Source organism: Dendrobates tinctorius, unplaced genomic scaffold, assembly GCF_039654945.1.
Source record: "Dendrobates tinctorius isolate UK_male_01 unplaced genomic scaffold, ASM3965494v1 ptg000038l, whole genome shotgun sequence".
Lineage (NCBI taxonomy): Eukaryota > Metazoa > Chordata > Amphibia > Anura > Dendrobatidae > Dendrobates > Dendrobates tinctorius.
This window is the reverse complement of record NW_027361706.1, coordinates 28,014,177-28,033,690: the sequence shown is the minus strand read 5'-3', so window position 1 is coordinate 28,033,690 and position 19,514 is coordinate 28,014,177. Positions and strand designations below refer to the sequence as shown.

The window sequence follows — 19,514 nt, the reverse complement described above, 5'->3', positions numbered from 1 at the left end:
TAGTTTTCACTTGTATATCCCATGCCTTTGAAAAAAATTGTACCCTTTTCTTGACAGATACCTTTCAACTATGAGATCCTTTGCTGTGTAAACTGATTACTGACCATGGATTTTACTGTAAAATGCAGCTAAAAAAGTCAGGAAAATCCTATTGAAACAGCTAAATTTTATATGGGGTTAATCGGAATCACTGTAAATGATGGCATCTATGCACTGACTACTATGCAGCATGAGTGTAAATGTGATTGGCTAATTCTGAACATCACCACAACCCCAATTATAAGTAGGTGTTCACATTTATGCAACCACATTATTTTAGTTTTGTTATTTTTATTCCCCCCTGAAAAATGATTTCAGTTTATTTCTAAATGGCTTTGTACCTATTTATGGGTGACATTAAAGGTGGAAAAAGATCTGAAATGATTCTTCTTGGCATGGCTCTGGTCACTTCCATATTGGGGACGGTGACATAATGTCTACCGATTTCTGCCTTTTTGTATGTGCAAGCGGCAGGTTTTGCGCTCCCAATAGAACAGGTGCACAATACATTTCTGCTAGCCCGATATCTTCATAAGTGACGTCCCCAACCTTACCTCCCAAAATGAACGAAGCCGGATTAACCCTTTGAATTCTAAAAAGACAACTCTGAGACCTATTTTTTCAGCTGAAACTTGTTTAATTGGTGCAGGTATCTAGACTGCAGTTATTTCATATGAATAAAGTATCTCTGCTTGGGTCATAGATATTCGGTGAATATGGGCGGAGTGGTCCTGTCAATGCACGGCTGTAGCCATATGTGTCAGACTGTTGTTATTCAACCTCAGTGCTGCAAAGGATACTGGGGCACTTCATGTATCGGTACGTACCCTTCTCTCCTTGATAAAATGTAACAGGGCTAAGAAATAATTTTACTACCATGTATTGTTTTCATTGAAATGATCAATCTTTAAGTTTTAGATATTTGTATCATCATACAGTCTACATCATTTGTCCACCTAGAACATGTTCTCCCAACGTCTCTTCTAGACACTAAAACCTACTAAATTTTTTGAGAAGGAAGGAGGCTTCAGAAAACGCTAATGGGTTGTTGGGTTTTTTTTTGTCCTGAAGCATCTTTTTTTTCCCAATATAAGAAAGCCATCAGCTCACCAGACCTGCAATGGCTTCATCCAGGGTGGTTGGCAGCTTGAGGAGCTTGTCAATATAATCAAGTCAGAGAAAAGCAGGCACCCCGTCCTTCTTGAGAAAACTGTGTTTCTTTTAACTTTATTTCATATGTGATAAAACCACCGAACACCCGTCCTCAAACATCTGACACGTTTTGGAATTAACCTTTCTTATTCATAATAAGGAAGCTTGCTTCCGAAACGCGTTAGCTGGTTGAGGATGTACAGTTGTGGCCAAAAGTATTGACACCCCTGCAATTCTGTCAGATAATACTCAGTTTCTTCCTGAAAATGATTGCAATCACAAATTCTTTGGTATTATTATCTTCATTTAATTTGTCTTAAATGAAAAAACACAAAAGAGAATGAAGCAAAAAGCAAAACATTGATCATTTCACACAAAACTCCAAAAATGGGTCAGACAAAAGTATTGGCACCCTCAGCCTAATACTTGGTTGCACAACCTTTAGGCAAAATAACTGCAACCAACCACTTCCGGTAACCATCAATGAGTTTCTTACAATGCTCTGCTGGAATTTTAGACCATTCTTCTTTGGCAAAATGCTCCAAGTCCCTGATATTTGAAGGGTGCCTTCTTCAAACTGCCATTTTTAGATCTCTCCACAGGTGTTCTATGGGATTCAGGTCTGGACTCATTGCTGGCCACCTTAGAAGTCTCCAGTGCTTTCTCTCAAACCATTTTCTAGTGCTTTTTGAAGTGTGTTTTGGGTCATTGTCCTGCTGGAAGACCCATGACCTCTGAGGGAGAGCCAGCTTTCTCACACTGGGCCCTACATTATGCTGCAAAATTTGTTGGTAATCTTCAGACTTCATAATGCCATGCACACGGTCAAGCAGTCCAGTGCCAGAGGCAGCAAAGCAACCCCAAAACATCAGGGAACCTCTGCCATGTTTGACTGTAGGGACCGTGTTATTTTATTTGAATGCCTCTTTTTTTCTCCTGTAAACTCTATGTTGATGCCTTTGCCCAAAAAGCTCTACTTTGGTCTCATCTGACCAGAGAACATTCTTCCAAAAATGTTTTAGGCTTTTTCAGGTAAGTTTTAGCAAACTCCAGCCTGGCTTTTTTATGTCTCGGGGTAAGAAGTGGGGTCTTCCTGGGTCTCCTACCATACAGTCCCTTTTCATTCAGACGCCGACGGATAGTACGGGTTGACACTGTTGTACCCTCGGACTGCAGGGCAGCTTGAACTTGTTTGGATGTTAGTCGAGGTTCTTTATCCAACATCCGCACAATCTTGCGTTGAAATCTCTTGTCAATTTTTCTTTTCCGTTCACATCTAGTGAGGTTAGCCACAGTGCCATGGGCTTTAAACTTCTTGATGACACTGCGCACGGTAGACACAGGAACATTCAGGTCTTTGGAGATGGACTTGTAGCCTTGAGATTGCTCAGGCTTCCTCACAATTTGGTTTCTCAAGTCCTCAGACAGTTCTTTGGTCTTCTTTCTTTTCTCCATACTCAATGTGGTACACACAAGGACACAGGACAGAGGTTGAGTCAACTTTAATCCATGTCAACTGGCTGCAAGTGTGATTTGGTTATTGCCAACACCTGTTAGGTGCCACAGGTAAGTTACAGGTGCTGTTAATTACACAAATTAGAGAAGCATCACATGATTTTTCGAACAGTGCCAATAATCCACCCTCTTTTTTTATGTTTGGTGTGGAATTATATCCAATTTGGCTTTAGGACAATTCTTTTTGTGTTTTTTCATTTAAGACAAATTAAATGAAGATAATAATAACAAAGAATTTGTGTTTGCAATCATTTTCAGGCAGAAACTGAGTATTATCTGACAGAATTGTAGGGGTATCAATAATTTTGGCCACAACTGTATTTTAGGCTTTTTTTTAAGCACTTATGGAATAAAGTTCAATAAACACAGAGTTTTCTCAAGAAGTATGAAGTGCCTGCTTTTTTCTTACTTGATTTTTTTTTCTATAGCACTTTTTTTTTTTTTTTTTTTTTGAGAAGATAGATTAGTTTCTTCAGCACTTTTTGGACATTTTTGATCCTTGACTTTAGCATTATTCCAGTATTTCTGTGGCATCATTTTTTACTTACATTTTTCGGTCATTCTTTTTTTAAATCTATTGAACAATAAAGAAACCGCTAGCGGCAAAACACTAAAAAAAAAAAAAAGACTCTCGGGCGTATTCCAAGACATGCTATTGACTTCTATTGTGGAGTACAGAGCATCTGCAGAGTGGAAAAACGGCTGGAGAATGATGGGGTTACTTCATTTATCGCTTCATCACTTGGCGTCTTTGGAAACCTGAAGCAGTTAGAAAACATTCAAAAGTCGGATCATACAATCGGTACGGAAAGTATTCAGACCCCTTTAAATTTTTCACTCTTTGTTTCATTGCAGCCATTTGGTAAATTTAAAAAAAGTTCATTTTTTCTCATTAATGTACACTCTGCACCCCATCTTGACTGGAAAAAAAAAAAAACAAATGTAGAAATTTTTGCAAATTTATGAAAAAAGAAAAAACTGAAATATCACATGTTCTTAAGTATTCAGACCCTTTGCTCAGACACTCATATATGTCACATGCTGTCCATTTCCTTGTGATCCTCTTTGAGATGGTTCTACTCCTTCATTGGAGTCCAGCTGTGGTTAATTAGACTGATAGGACTTGATTTGTAAAGGCATACACCTGTCTATATAAGACCTCACAGCTCACAGTGCATGTCAGACCAAATGAGAATCATGAGGGCAAAGGAACTGGCCAAGGAGCTCAGAGACAGAATTGTACCCACTGTATATGGCAGCATGGCGGCTCAGTGGTTAGCACTGCAGCCTTGCAGCGCTGGAGTCCTAGGTTCAAATCCCACCAAGGACAACATCTGCATGGAGTTTGTATGTTCTCCCCGTGTTTGCGTGGGTTTCCTCCGGGTTCTCCGGTTTCCTCCCACACTCCAAAGACATACTGATAGGGAATTTAGATTGTGAGCCCCATGGGGGATAGTGCCTATAATGTCTATAAAGTGCTGTGGAATTAATGGCGCCATATAAAAGAGTAAAATAAATAAATACGAAAAGAGAGTTATATTTACATAGGAATGCATTGTTCATTCTTTTGAGCATTTTCTGAGCACTTTTTCAGACTCTTTCTGGAGCGGAATATGCCTGAAAAAGGCATTGTGTTGCACGTAGCCTTAGACTGGTTTCACACTTCCGGCTTTTGCATGTCAGCTCATCATCACTACACATGAGCACTTAGCCGAACAGCCATGTTTATGGGGACAGATTCTCTTTAAAGAGTATGAGTTTTCCCTGTAATTTCCCTTCAATTATTTTCCAAAGGAAGAATAAATCAATATTAATGGTTTCTTTTGTTAGAATACCGAAACTTTTACAAAAAAATATTATGGAAGTTCTAGCTTTTGTTTCAGAAATAAGAAAAAATATATTAATACAATGCTGAAAATACATACATGAGACAGAAAATCTGCGTCTCTCCTAACCGATTGTCATGTAACCCTTATACAGAATGTCCTGGAGGAGTTTTAAACCCATGCAAAGGTCATGGCACGTGCATGGACGGACTGCAAGGAAATGGGACATGTATATGTGATGTAAGTGCAAGCATCTGGGGAAGAGTCCTGCTTCCTACAATATTAAAATTGCAAATATTCATTTTTTGGCCATGCATACGTAAATGAGGCATTTGCAATAGCTTATGCCGGTAATAATTTTGTTAATGCAAACTCCCTAATGGGATATACAAAGGACAATCAGAATAATCTATTACAGTCATCGGTGATTTTTTTTTTTTTTCATGGTGCCAAAAATCTAGTGATTGTGTTTGCATTAAGAGCAAAAATTCATAGCTTTTTAAGACTGGATGATAAATCTTATACAGCTGTTATCAGAGTCACGTAGGACCCTCTGAGTTCATTTTTGGCAAATGATCTAATGTGTATGGGCAGAGAGAAGAAAGACTGCAGCACTCTAGAAAATGTAGTCCACTTTGTACTCTGATGTTGCAACGTTTCATCCCCTCTTTAGGGGGTCTTTATCAGACATTGTATAAAGTTTCCTAATGCAACACATTTATATTGTATACCAGTAACGACATGGCTTCCACGTCAGAGTGCTGCAATCTCTCCATTTTCAGTATACTAAGGGTTTCTAGATCCCATTAGCAGTAGCACCATAGAACTTCAATGTCAAGTGGTTGGGGAAATAAAGATCACGCATGTTAAATCCGATGTTTCCTGTGTCCCCCATTCTCAAGATCTGTGGTGGGGCTCAGCAGTTGAAACCCCCAGAAATTATTCTTATAGAATCTATCCCATTTCAGAGACAATGGACTTTTAAAAACCAACCGTGAATGATGTGACTTGGATGGCTAGTCCAAGAGGCCGGTCCTCAGCGGCTTTTCTCTGCCGCGCTCCCCTTGACCAACAGCTCTGTGTATAAGAGAAGACCTATCAGGAGAGACTTGTCAGTCTAGGGGAGCAGGACAGGTTAAAGCTGCAAGGAATCTGCTTCATCTTGGATTCTCATCCTAGACGTATCATACCTGGCCGGCGCTCAAAACTGTTTTTACGAAAAGTTACAGGACTTCAGAATAGGACGTAAACTTCTGCAATGATGGAGCCGTTCTCTGATTCATGCTACCTGTGTTTGGATAATAATCTGTCGTTTTCTTTACAGGAAGGATTCTCTGGGTTCTCTTGCGATGAATGCTCCGACCCCTTACTGTACGGAGCAAACTGTAATTTTGGTAAGTCACTGCACAATGTAGTGCTAATATTATCCTGCATATTAAAGAGAACTTGACGTGAGATTTAGGCTGCCCATAGTTTAAGGGGATGCATCAAATGCTTCGGAGAAGAGCTGGCCAAGAACTATGTGTCTCGGATGACTTGTCTGAGGCAAATCTCCTGCAGCTTCCTTCCGCCCTGACCACCATGACTGACAGGTCTTTCCTTATGTGTGTTATATCTCATGACAGCTTCTTTTAATATAATACTTTATGACAGTAGTTTTCATCACCAAATTTATTTAGTGCTATTAAACTGTGACATCTTTTTGACACAGCCTGTCACTGCAAAAATGGAGTTTGTAAAAATGGAGTTTCCGGGGATGGAAGCTGTATCTGTGAAGCCGGTTATATGGGACTGACATGCGAGTTAGGTAAGAAAACTATGAATTAATCTTGACGGAAATAATTTTAGATTGCGCAGCTACTGTCTAATTATCAAAAACTGTATGGAAACCTTATTGATAAAAATAATTTAATTTCTGTAGAATCCTTATCATGCCAGGAAAAGAACTGTGGCCCAAATGCCCGATGTGTTGAGTCAGCAGAATTGCTTAAATGCGAGTGTATGCCCGGGTACTACAGGAAGGGCAGCACCTGCGAGGGTGAGTTGTGTTCTCCACCTCTAAGCTTCTAAACCAGTGTTAATAAAAGTATGGTCATGTTCATAGTTACAAAGTTGTTGAGGGTCAAAAGTCCATCAAGTCCAACCTATAATCTTAACTCGAGTATCCAAAGAAAGGAAAAGCACCAAAAAGTGGATGTTAATTGCCCCAAACTAGAGGAACAGCATCCTTCCAAATATGGCATCTACTAAATCTCAGGATCAAAAATCAAATTTCCGGAAATCTAGTAACAATAAAACCTGTCTTTATATTTAAAAAAAAAAAAAGACATCCTCTGAGACCGTATGCAGTGAATCAGAGAGTTCCATAGTCTCGCTGCTCATACAGTAAAAACCCCCTGTCCTAGATCATGGGGAAACCTTATATTCTCTAGATGTAGAGGATGTCTAGTAGCGTAACTTGAAGATAGTTGGGAGCTCCAATGGAGATTTTACAATCACATGTCGTAATTTTAATAGTCTTTTAATGTTGCCAAAGGGACCTTTTGGGCTCCCCTAAGCTCCAGTGCCCTAGTGTGGTTGCAATTCCTGCACCTTCTATCGTTACACCCCTGAGGATTCCCCCTTGTCATCACTGCACAGCGCTATATTATTTTCTTTCCCCCACGTTGTCATGAGCAATCTGCAAATCTGAAGAAGGTCTTATCGTTAAACAGAAAGGTCATTTTTTGGTTTGGATCTCTCCACAATGAATGAATGAAAAATTATTTGCAATATATTTTTCCATGTGAAACTTTCTCAGTATTAGATTGGGGTTAGGATCCTACTAGTGCACCTGTAGTAGCAGGAGTGCCTCTGGCAAAAATTAAGAGACCTCCGCAAACTTTTCATTTTGCCTGATTTTTCTCTTTATAGGTATATTTTTTGTTAAAATGTAAATTGCTCTTTAATTCTATAAACTACTGACAAAAGGTCTCCAAATTTCCAAGCACTAAATTTTGTATTTATTTTCAGAAAATGAGAAATGGTCAAAATAACAAAACCATGCAGTGCTCGCAGACAGCGTCGGACTGGCCCACCGGAGAACCGGTGGATTCTCCGGTGGGCCCTGGCACCTGCAGGCATACAGGGCCAGCAGTTGCCTAGGGCCCCCGCTGCTCCAGGGGCCCCCAGCCAGTGGTGTGTCGCACACCATGCAGCTGCTATGGGGGCCCCTGCCAGCGGAGCAGCAGCGGGTGTCAGGAGGCAGGAGCCCCTGTCCCCGCTGCTAAAGTGAAATGAATATTCACTGCGAAGCCGTGAATATCATTTCAGGTCTCCACCCCCAGAGGCCCCGCCCCCAGCCCAGTAAGCCGCTCTGCATCAGGGCCGGCGCCGCCCTCAGTCCTCTCTGCTCCTGGCTCACAGCCAGTGCGCGATGACGTCACTACATCGCGCACCCGCTGTGTGTCTGGCAGAGGGGGCAGCTCCTGACACTGAAGCCGGGATCAGCGTGGGAGTGAGGAGGAGAGGTGAGTATTGTGTTTTGTTTTGTTTTTTATATCTCTCTCGCTCTCTCTATCTGTCTCTCTCTATCTGTCTCTCTCTCTATCTATCTCTATATATCTCTCTATCTCTCTTATATCTATCTATCTTTCTATCTCTATCTATTATCTATATCTATCTATTTCTATATCTATCTCTATCTATCGCTCTATCTTTATATCTATCTTTCTATCTCTACATCTATCTCTATATCTTTCTATATATATCTCTATATCTATCTATTATGTCTATCTATCTATCTCTATATCTATCTATCTTACTCTATCTATCTCTATATCTATTATCTCTATATTTATTATCTATCTAGCTACCATCTATATCTATCTATCTTTATCTATATATATATATATCTCTATCTAATATCTATATCTATCTATCTCTATACCTATCTATTTATCTATCCGTTATCTATCTCTATATCTTTTCTCTGTATCTATCTATCTCTATATCTATATCTCTCGCTATCTATCGCTCTATCTCTATATCTATCTCTATATCTATCTTTATATCTATATCTATATCTATATCTATCTCTATATCTATCTCTATATCTATCTCTATATCTATATCTATTTCTCTCTATATCTATCTCTATATCTCTCTCTATAGCTATCTATCTATATATCTCTATCTCTATAACTATCTCTCTGTATATCTATCGCTCTATCTCTATATCTATCTTTCTATCTCTATATCTATATATCTATCTTTCTCTATCTATTTATCTCTATCTTTTCTCTGTATCTATCTCTCTCTATATCTATATATATATCTATTATCTCTATATCTATATCTATTTCTCTCTATATCTCTCTCTATATCTATCTATCTATTTATCTCTATCTCTATATCTATCTCTCTGTATATCTATCTATCTTTCTATCTCTATATCTATCCATCTTTCTCTATCTATCTATCTATCTATTTATCTCTATCTATTATCTATATCTATCTCTATCTATATATCGCTCTATCTCTATATCTATCTTTCTATCTCTACATCTATCTCTATATCTATCTTTCTATCTATCTCTATATCTATCTATATCTATCTATTATGTCTATCTATCTAGCTATCTCTATTATCTATATCTACCTATCTCTATATCTTTCTATCTTACTCTATCTCTATATCTATCTGTTATCTCTATATTTATTATCTATCTTTATCTATCTCTATATATTATCTATATCTATCTCTCTATCTATTTATCGATCTCTGTATCTATCTCTCTCTATATCTATCTCTATCTACCGCTCTCTCTATATCTATCTATCTTTATATCTATCTCTATCTCTATATCTATCTATTATCTCTATATCTATCTACCTATCTATCTCTATATCTATCTCTATATCTATATCTTTCTCTCTATATCTATATATCTCTCTCTCTATAGCTATCTATATATTATCTCTATATCTATCTATCTATATATTATCTCTATATCCATCTATCTATATATTATCTCTATATCCATCTATCTATCTCTATATCTATCTATCTCTATATCTATCTATCTCTATATCTATCTGTTATCTCTATATCCATATCTATCTCTATATCTATCTTTCTATCTAACACTATATCTCTATATCTCATTATCTATCTCTCTCTGTATCTATCTATCTATTGATCTATCCATCTATCTCTATATCTATCTCTATATCTATCTACTATATCTATCTATTATCTCTATTATCTATATCTATCTATCCATCTATCTAGCTATCTCTATCTATCTCTATATCTCTCTCTATATCTATCTATCTTTCTAACTCTATATCTATCTATCTCTATACATATCTCTATATCTAGCTATTATCTCTATATCTATCTCTATATCTATCTTTCTATATCTATCTGTCTCTATATCTATCTCTATATCTATCTATCTATCTCTATATCTATTATCTCTATATCTATCTATCTCTATATATATCTCTATATCTATTTTTATTTATAGCCATCTATCTATATATATTTATCTCTATATCTATCTATATATGTCTATATTATTATTATTATATCTGTATATCTCTATCTATTATCTATCTCTATCTATATATCTATCTCTCTATATCTTTCTATCTATAGCTATCTATCTCTATATCTATCTATCTATCTATCCATTATCTATTTTCTATCTATCTCTATATCTAGCTACCTATCGATCTATCTATCTATATTTCTTTCTATATCTATCTTTATATCTATCTCTATGAATCTTTCTATCTATATCTATCCATTATCTACTGTCTATCCATTATCTACTATCTATCTCTATATCTATTTCTACATCTATCTTTCTATCTATATCTATCTAACTCTATATCTATATATCTATATAGCATTATACCCTATGAGGGGGTGCATTATTCCCTATGAGGGGGTGCATTATTCCCTATGAGGGGGCAGTATTATACCCTATGAGGGGGCAGCATTATACCCTATGAGGAGGCAGCATTATACCCTATGAGGAGGCAGCATTATACCCTATGAGGAGGCAGCATTATACCCTATGAGGGGGCAGCATTATACCCTATGAGGAGGCAGCATTATACCCTATGAGGAGGCAGCATTATACCCTATGAGGGGGCAGCATTATACCCTATGAGGAGGCAGCATTATACCCTATGAGGAGGCAGCATTATACCCTATGAGGAGGCAGCATTATACCCTATGAGGAGGCAGCATTATACCCTATGAGGAGGCAGCATTATACCCTATGAGGAGGCAGCATTATACCCTATGAGGGGGGCAGCATTATACCCTATGAGGAGGCAGCATTATACCCTATGAGGAGGCAGCATTATACCCTATGAGGAGGCAGCATTATACCCTATGAGGGGGCAGCATTATACCCTATGAGGGGGCAGCATTATACCCTATGAGGAGGCAGCATTATACCCTATGAGGAGGCAGCATTATACCCTATGAGGAGGCAGCATTATACCCTATGAGGGGGGCAGTATTATACCCTATGAGGGGGGCAGTATTATACCCTATGAGGGGGGCAGTATTATACCCTATGAGGGGGTGCATTATACCCTATGAGGGGGTGCATTATACCCTATGAGGGGGTGCATTATACCCTATGAGGGGGTGCATTATACCCTATGAGGGGGGCAGTATTATACCCTATGAGGGGGGCAGTATTATACCCTATGAGGGGGGCAGTATTATACCCTATGAGGGGGGCAGTATTATACCCTATGAGGGGGGCAGTATTATACCCTATGAGGGGGGCAGTATTATACCCTATGAGGGGGGCAGTATTATATTCTATGAGATGGCTGCATTATATTCTATGAGGGGTCTACATTATATTCTATGAGGGGGCTGCTTTATATTCTATGAGGGGGCTACCACAACTCCTGCTACATAATTAAGACATGTACAACCTTATATTATACCCGGATATTAGCGTGTTTTACCGCACAATTGGTGGTCTGGTATTTAACTCTATGCAGCTACATAGTGGGCCCCAAGAATGATTTTCTCTGGTGGGCCCAAGGTGCTCCAGTCCGACGCTGCTCGCAGACCTCAAATAATGCTAAGAAAATATTTGGACAGTGACAGAATCTTTGTGATTTCAGCTATGCAGGACTCTATTTTAAAAAACAGCAGAAACAAGGCAGTTTACCTGCCCAGGCCTCCAGACAAATTCACTCTCAGGATGCCGCAGGCCCATGAAGTTAAGATGGTAGTAACACAGGTGCAAAAATATTGATGGAGCAACCACTCACGGCCTACCAATCAATGGAGGGGGCAGTTGCTTGGTATATTATTGCACAATAGAGACTTGTATGCGGCACTGTTCACACTATGGCAATGCACAGCATCCAAGTTAACAGCCTATTAGTGACGCCCTTCTATTAGGTCAGGCGGGCTGCCCAGCGCTATCCAAATGCATCCCATGTGAACAGACAGCACAGTTTACAAAACCAAATGGGCCCAACTGCAACCTGAAAAAAAGTGCAAGAAAAATACATATAAAAATATGTGAGGTATTAGTCGATATCTTGGCCAACATATGCAAGCTCGCAACCCGCGTCTAGGGTCCCCACGCTTGAGGTCTTGTAATATTTGCTTTCTTTCAATAGCCAAGGACCCATGTAGACCTTCGCCATGTAGTCCGTATGCTGTGTGCAAATCAACTGGGCCTCAACAGTACACATGTGAATGTAGAAAAGATTATTATGGCGATGGGAAAACGTGCCTCGCTTATAATCCATGTTCTTTTAACAATGGAGGGTGCCCCGAAAATTCGACAAAATGTGTATATAGAAGCCCTGGCAAGGTAAGCATTAATGACCATTTTCTTTATTCTTTTACACATATCATACCATATTTATAGGGAACCTACTGTCTGATTCATGGTGCCCGAATAATCAGCAGCATGAATCAGAGTCTGACTCCATTTATTCTAGCTGTGTATGTTTTACTCTGAAATTCTGCAACGTTTCAGGACAAATATACAGTACTTTGAAAAGCCTTACAGGGACCATGTGTCTCAAGGCCAGTCCTGGTGGCAACTTCCCTTCCCATCTGCCAGTCTAAGGAAGTACAGCAAGAAGAGGCCACCGGGGACGTATCTCGCACTAGGCATCCGAGACACATTGTCCCTGGCCAGCCTTTCAAAGTATGTTTGTCCTGAAACATTGCGGCGTTTCAGAGTAAGCCTTCATTCACACATCTGTTTTATCCATCTGTTTGCTGTGCTTTTAAAAAAAAAAAAAAAAAAAATCTGATATAGATTATTTGATCCATAAACACAACTTTTTTAAAAATGGATTCCTGTCTCTCTTCCTTGAGCAGGTCCTATTCTTATCCTGATCCTTTTCCGACCATTAAAGTTTATACAGTCATATGTTAAAGTTTGGGCACCCCTATTAATGTTAACCTTTTTGCTTTATAACGATTTTGGTTTTTGCAACAGCTATTTCAGTTTCATATATCTAATAACTGATGGACTCAGTTATATTTCTGGATTCAAATGAGGTTTATTGTACTAACAGAAAATGTGCAATCTGCATTTAAACATAATTTGACCGGTGCAAAAGTATGGGCACCCTTATCATTTTCTTGATTTGAACACTCCTAACTACTTTTTACTGACTTCCTGAAGCACTAAATTGGTTTTGTAACCTCATTGAGCTTTGAACTTCATAGCCAGGTGTATCAAATCATGAGAAAAGGTATTTAAGGTGGCCACTTGCAAGTAGTTCTCCTATTTGATTCTCCTATGAAGAGTGGCATCATGGGCTCCTCAAAACAACTCTCAAATGATCTGAAAACAAAGATTATTCAACATAGCTTTTCAGGGGAAGGATACAAAAAGTTGTCTCAGAGATTTAACCTGTCAGTTTCCACTGTGAGGAACATAGTAAGGAAATGGAAGAACACAGGTACAGTTCTTGTTAAGCCCAGAAGTGGCAGGCCAAGAAAAATATCAGAAAGGCAGATAAGAAGAATGGTGAGAACAGTCAAGGACAATCCACAGACCACCTCCAAAGACCTGTAGCATCATCTTGCTGCAGATGGTGTCACTGTGCATCGGTCAACAATACAGCGCACTTTGCACAAGGAGAAGCTGTATGGGAGAGTGATGCGAAAGAAGCCGTTTCTGCAAGCACGCCACAAACAGAGTCGCCTGAGGTATGCAACAGCACATTTGGACAAGCCAGTTACATTTTGGAAGAAGGTCCTGTGGACTGATGAAACAAAGATTGAGTTGTTTGGTCATACAAAAAGGCGTTATGCATGAAGGCTAAAAAACACAGCATTCCAAGAAAAACACTTGCTACCCACAGTAAAATTTGGTGGAGGTTCCATCATGCTTTGGGGCTGTGTGGCCAATGCCGGCACCGGGAATCTTGTTAAAGTTGAGGGTCGCATGGATTCAACTCAGTATCAGCAGATTCTTGACAATAATGTGCAAGAATCAGTGACGAAGTTGAAGTTACGCAGGGGATGGATATTTCAGCAAGACAATGATCCAAAACACCGCTCCAAATCTACTCAGGTATTCATGCAGAGGGACAATTACAATGTTCTGGAATGGCCATCCCAGTCCCCAGACCTGAATATCATTGAACATCTGAGGGATGATTTGAAGCGGGCTGTCCATGCTCGGCGACCATCAAACTTAACTGAACTGGAATTGTTTTGTAAACAGGAATGGTCACAAATACCTTCATCCAGGAACTCATTAATAGCTACAGGAAGCGACTAGAGGCTGTTATTTTTGCAAAAGGAGGATCTACGAAATATTAATGTCACTTTTATGTTGAGGTGCCCATACTTTTGCACCAGTCAAATTTTGTTTAAATGCAGATTGCACATTTTCTGTTAGTACAATAAACCTCATTTGAATCCAGAAATATAACGGAGTCCATCAGTTATTAGATATATGAAACTGAAATAGCTGTTTCAAAAACCAAAATTGTTATAAAAAAAAAAAAAGTTTAACATTAATAGGGGTGCCCAAACTTTAGCATATGACTGTAGGAATCCGTGAGATATGGATGAATAGCGGAAGATATCAGAGTTCCACTTGTGTTTTTTAATTCATTTTTAACTCATCCATTACTAAGAGTCAATGAATAATAATGAAAAAAAATAGTCTTCCTGTTGCAGTTTTTAAACAGAGACACACCGAGAAAATTGTTTGTTAAATAAATAAAAAATAAATGCATGTGGGTGTAAATGTAGCAAAAATCATACACAGCTACAATGAGGCATCCAGTGTATGATTCATGCTGCTCTTGATCAATGGTTTCAGCATTGATGTCAAAATAGACAGTACAAGATGTCTTAGGCCAGTGATTGGCTGCAGCGGTTATTTGCTGAAGATGTGCTGTGTCTAAAAAGGCCAAGGGAGTCCAGAAATGCAGTGGTGGATGAGTAAAGTTCATTTTCATACACCATCTAAAGAGTGAGAGGAGAGCCCATGAGTCCAAAGTGTATTCAATCTCTACTCACCCAGACAGGTTGATGGCTCCTCACTGCCCCTCTTCCCCGCTGCTGTAAAGATCTCACACTACTCAGTACAAGCTGCAGCTGTTAGTGAGGCTGGCTGGTCAGCGATTGAATACACGTGGAGTCATGAGCTCTCTCACGATAGCTTTTTGTTTTCTCCTTTCTTGAATGACTTTTTTGGTATAAAATGGGGGCATAGGGACTGTTGATACTTGGTAGATGTAAGAGAAAGAGTATAAAAAAACATACTCTGTCCACACAGAAAAATCGAAATGCTGGCCACACTGAAAAAGAGACAAAATGAATGACTATTGATAATAAGCAGGTTGAGAATTGTCCAGTGCATTGGTATAATGGGCTATAGAATGAAGTATGCTGTGACATTGCTTTTCTTTGTACTAACTATAAGTAATTACCAGTCTTTTTGCAGTTGTTTGCCCGGAATGATAACCCGAAATGTATCTATGGGGTGTTATTCACCTTTCATTTGTCGCATTTCAACATGCGGTAAAAGTGCACAGTGTGAAGAAGTATCTCCCGGAGTGCAGAAGTAAGTCTATTGATAATGGATGACATCAGCTTAGTATTTGCCAGGCTGGATTGTAATGCCTTGTATATAGTATTTGATTAAATTAGTTAATTAGCAGCTTAACAATGTCACCTAAAAGGATATCTGTGTCTGCTGTAGTAGTTCAACTCACGTACTGGTATACAGAGGAAAGAAATAAGAACACCGTCTCTTTATATCTTCAGTTAGTTTATTATTACGCGGCATAAACCATCAAAAAAAGGAAAAATAAACGCAGCCTTTCAGGCTAAAACAGGAAAACAACAAAAAATAAAACAAAATGCTGCAACACCGTCCATACGTATGCGGGTAACATCCCGCTCTGGAGCAGCACAGGTTCAGTCTTTCTGCAGGACACAAAAGCCACTGAACAACCTCTCTCCAGTCTTGCTGACCAAAGACAGCCTCTAGAGTCCAGTTATTTAAACCCCAGACCATGTGACTATTTCTCCCATGTGACTTAACACATGACTATGACATCACGCCGGTGCTGGGCTGCTGGTGGAGATAAGGTGGACATCCTCCCACCCACTCTATGGTTGTCCACATTAAATCCAACCCTTTTAGGCAACTTGGCTACAAAATCTCATCGCCTAGTGTGCTGGAGGAAAATATTCTGGGTTTCACATGACTGATGCCACCAAGGGTAGTGACACATATCTCCCCTCCAGTACTCTACCAGTATATTTGTCACACCTCACAAAACATCTGCAGAGAAATAGATTTACCACCCTTTTTGCCCACAAAAAGTTAAAATTTATTTTGGGGCACATATCAGTCTAATATGTCTTGGTATTGTCCAGGTTCTCCTGCGCTGTAACTTGCTGTCCATTCTGCCAGCACTAAATGTCCTAGAACTTCCTTCCCCCTTACGTCCCAGAATGCATTGCTCCTGCCATTGTCCAATGGCCTAAACTGAAAGCTCCTGCTCTCCTGTGTGTAGTTTGACAGACAGGAGAGCAGGAGCCGAGAAACAGAGACCTTCCCTTATTTTCTGTAAATTGTCTAGGTGCCAGATATGTAAACTGTCTGGCTGAATTGAACTTGGCGTATAGTAGTTCTGCTCCAGACACTTTTGATGACCAAGTTCAGCAGTTTGCAGCATCCCCCAATTCCATTTTTTTCAGGAACTCACCAAATATTTCAGTGCTATACAGTTGTGGCCAAAAGTATTGACACCCCTGCAATTCTGTCAGATAATACTCAGTTTCTTCTTGAAAATGATTGCAAACACAAATTCTTTGGTATTATTATCTTCATTTAATTTGTCTTAAATGAAAAAACACAAAAAGAAGTGTCCTAAAGCCAAATTGGAAATAATTCCACACCAAACATAAAAAAGAGGGTGGACAAAAGTATTGGCACTGTTCGAAAAATCATGTGATGCTTCTCTAATTTGTGTAATTAACAGCAGCTGTAACTTACCTGTGGCACCTAACAGGTGTTGGCAATAACTAAATCACACTTGCAGCCAGTTGACATGGATTAAAGTTGACTCAACCTCTGTCCTGTGTCCTTGTGTGTACCACATTGAGCATGGAGAAAAGAAAGAAGACCAAAGAACTGTCTGAGGACTTGAGGAACCAAATTGTGAGGAAGCATGAACAATCTCAAGGCTACAAGTCCATCTCCAAAGACCTGAATGTTCCTGTGTCTACCGTGCGCAGTGTCATCAAGAAGTTTAAGGCCCATGGCACTGTGGCTAACCTCCCTAGATGTGGACGGAAAAGAAAAATTGACAAGAGATTTCAACGCAAGATTGTGCGGATGCTGGATAAAGAACCTCGACTAACATCCAAACAAGTTCAAGCTGCCCTGCAGTCCGAGGGTTCAACAGTGTCAACCTGTACTATCCGTCGGCGTCTGAATGAAAAGGGACTGTATGGTAGGAGACCCAGGAAGACCCCACTTCTTACCCCGAGACATAAAAAAGCCAGGCTGGAGTTTGCCAAAACTTACCTGAAAATGCCTAAAACGTTTTGGAAGAATGTTCTCTGGTCAGATGAGACCAAAGTAGAGCTTTTTGGGCAAAGGCATCAACATAGAGTTTACAGGAGAAAAAAATAGGCATTCAAAGAAAAGAACACAGTCCCTACAGTCAAACATGGCGGAGGTTCCCTGATGTTTTGGGGTTGCTTTGCTGCCTCTGGCACTAGACTGCTTGACCGTGTGCATGGCATTATGAAGTCAGAAGACTACCAACAAATTTTGCAGCATAATGTAGGGCCCAGTGTGAGAAAGCTGGCTCTCCCTCAGAGGTCATGGGTCTTCCAGCAGGACAATGACCCAAAACACACTTCAAAAAGCACTAGAAAATGGTTTGAGAGAAAGCACTGGAGACTTCTAAGGTGGCCAGCAATGAGTCCAGACCTGAATCCCATAGAACACCTGTGGAGAGATCTAAAAATGGCAGTTTGGAGAAGGCACCCTTCAAATATCAGGGACCTGGAGCAGTTTGCCAAAGAAGAATGGTCTAAAATTCCAGCAGAGCATTGTAAGACACTCACTGATGGTTACCGGAAGCGGTTGGTCGCACTTAGGCTGTGTGCAGACGGACTTTTTAGCCCTGCGGATTTTTCCGCGCAGAATGGAAGAAATCCGCAGGTCAAATGACCTGCATTTTTCCTGCGGATTTCTTCCATTTTTCATGTGGTTTTCTTGTGGTTTTTGTGCGGTTTTCCATTGCGGTTTTCGCCCTGCGGATTTGGTGACAGGGGAGATGGAAAACCGCACAAAAGAAGTAACATGCTGCGGATTTTGTACCGCGGGAAAACCGCGCGGAAAAATCTGCAGCGTCTGCACAGCATTTTTTTTTTTTTTTTTTTCCATTCATTTTAAGGCTACTGTACATCACAATGCGGATATGCAGCGTTTCTGCGCGGTAAAATCCGCTGCGGAACCGCTGCAAATCTGCATCGTGTGCACACAGCCTTATTTTGGCTAAAGGTTGTGCAACCAAGTATTAGGCTGAGGGCGCCAATACTTTTGTCTGGCCCATTTTTGGAGTTTTGTGTGAAATGATCAATGTTTTGCTTTTTGCTTCATTCTCTTTTGTGTTTTTTCATTTAAGACAAATTAAATGAAGATAGTAATACCAAAGAATTTGAGTTTGCAATCATTTTCAGGAAGAAACTGAGTATTATCTGACAGAATTGCAGGGGTGTCAATACTTTTGGCTACAACTGTAGGTGCATTATGTTGATAGCCTATGTAAAAAAAAAAAAAAAAATGAATTAATTGTAACAACTTTGTTAATTTTACAAACTTCAAGTGAATGAAATAAGAAATTCTATGTACCATAGGTGTGTTTGTCATGAAGGAGAGATTGGTGATGGCAGAAACTGCTATGGAAGCCTTTTATACGAGATGCAGAAGCTGAATATTGATGATCAGATAATGAGGAAACAGCCGGGTGCACTGAGACTTTTTGGTGAGACAAAAATTTGTTGGGTTTACCTGCTTACGCCATGTAGGTCCAATGTGCAAGTATATAGCTTTAATCCCTTTCCGATGTGGCCAATTTCCTTTTTTTTCCTTTTCATTGTTTTCCTCACCTTATTCCAAGAGCCATAACTTTTTTATTTTTCCATCGACATAGCCATATGACGGCTTGTTTTTTTGCGAGACGAGTTGTACTTTTGAATAGCTTTATCCATTTTATCATGTGATGTGCTGGAAAGCGGGAGAAAAATTACAGTGTCGCAAAATGGTGAAAAAAGCGCAAATTCACAATTGTTTTTGTTTTTTAAAATTTATGTACAGGGTTCATTTTACCGTAAAAATGACCTATCAGTACGATTATCTAGGTCATTTCGAATACACAGATACCAAACATGTATATAGTTTTTATTTCACTTAAGTGGTGAAAACCATCCAGAAATTTGTT

The 19,514-nt window shown here is 39.4% G+C and overlaps 1 protein-coding gene across 1 annotated transcript in view; it reads left to right on the top strand.

Annotated features, from left to right (window-relative positions):
• The window catches only part of STAB1 (stabilin 1), a 281,241-nt gene that overhangs the window by 15,854 nt on the left and 245,873 nt on the right, over positions 1 to 19,514 (top strand). The window contains exons 3-10 of the mRNA XM_073574319.1: positions 743 to 858; positions 4,687 to 4,772; positions 5,857 to 5,926; positions 6,244 to 6,339; positions 6,454 to 6,570; positions 12,183 to 12,379; positions 15,480 to 15,610; positions 18,931 to 19,058. Coding sequence (XP_073430420.1) covers positions 743 to 858; positions 4,687 to 4,772; positions 5,857 to 5,926; positions 6,244 to 6,339; positions 6,454 to 6,570; positions 12,183 to 12,379; positions 15,480 to 15,610; positions 18,931 to 19,058 — 941 coding nt within the window. The remainder of the gene's footprint in view (positions 1 to 742; positions 859 to 4,686; positions 4,773 to 5,856; positions 5,927 to 6,243; positions 6,340 to 6,453; positions 6,571 to 12,182; positions 12,380 to 15,479; positions 15,611 to 18,930; positions 19,059 to 19,514) is intronic.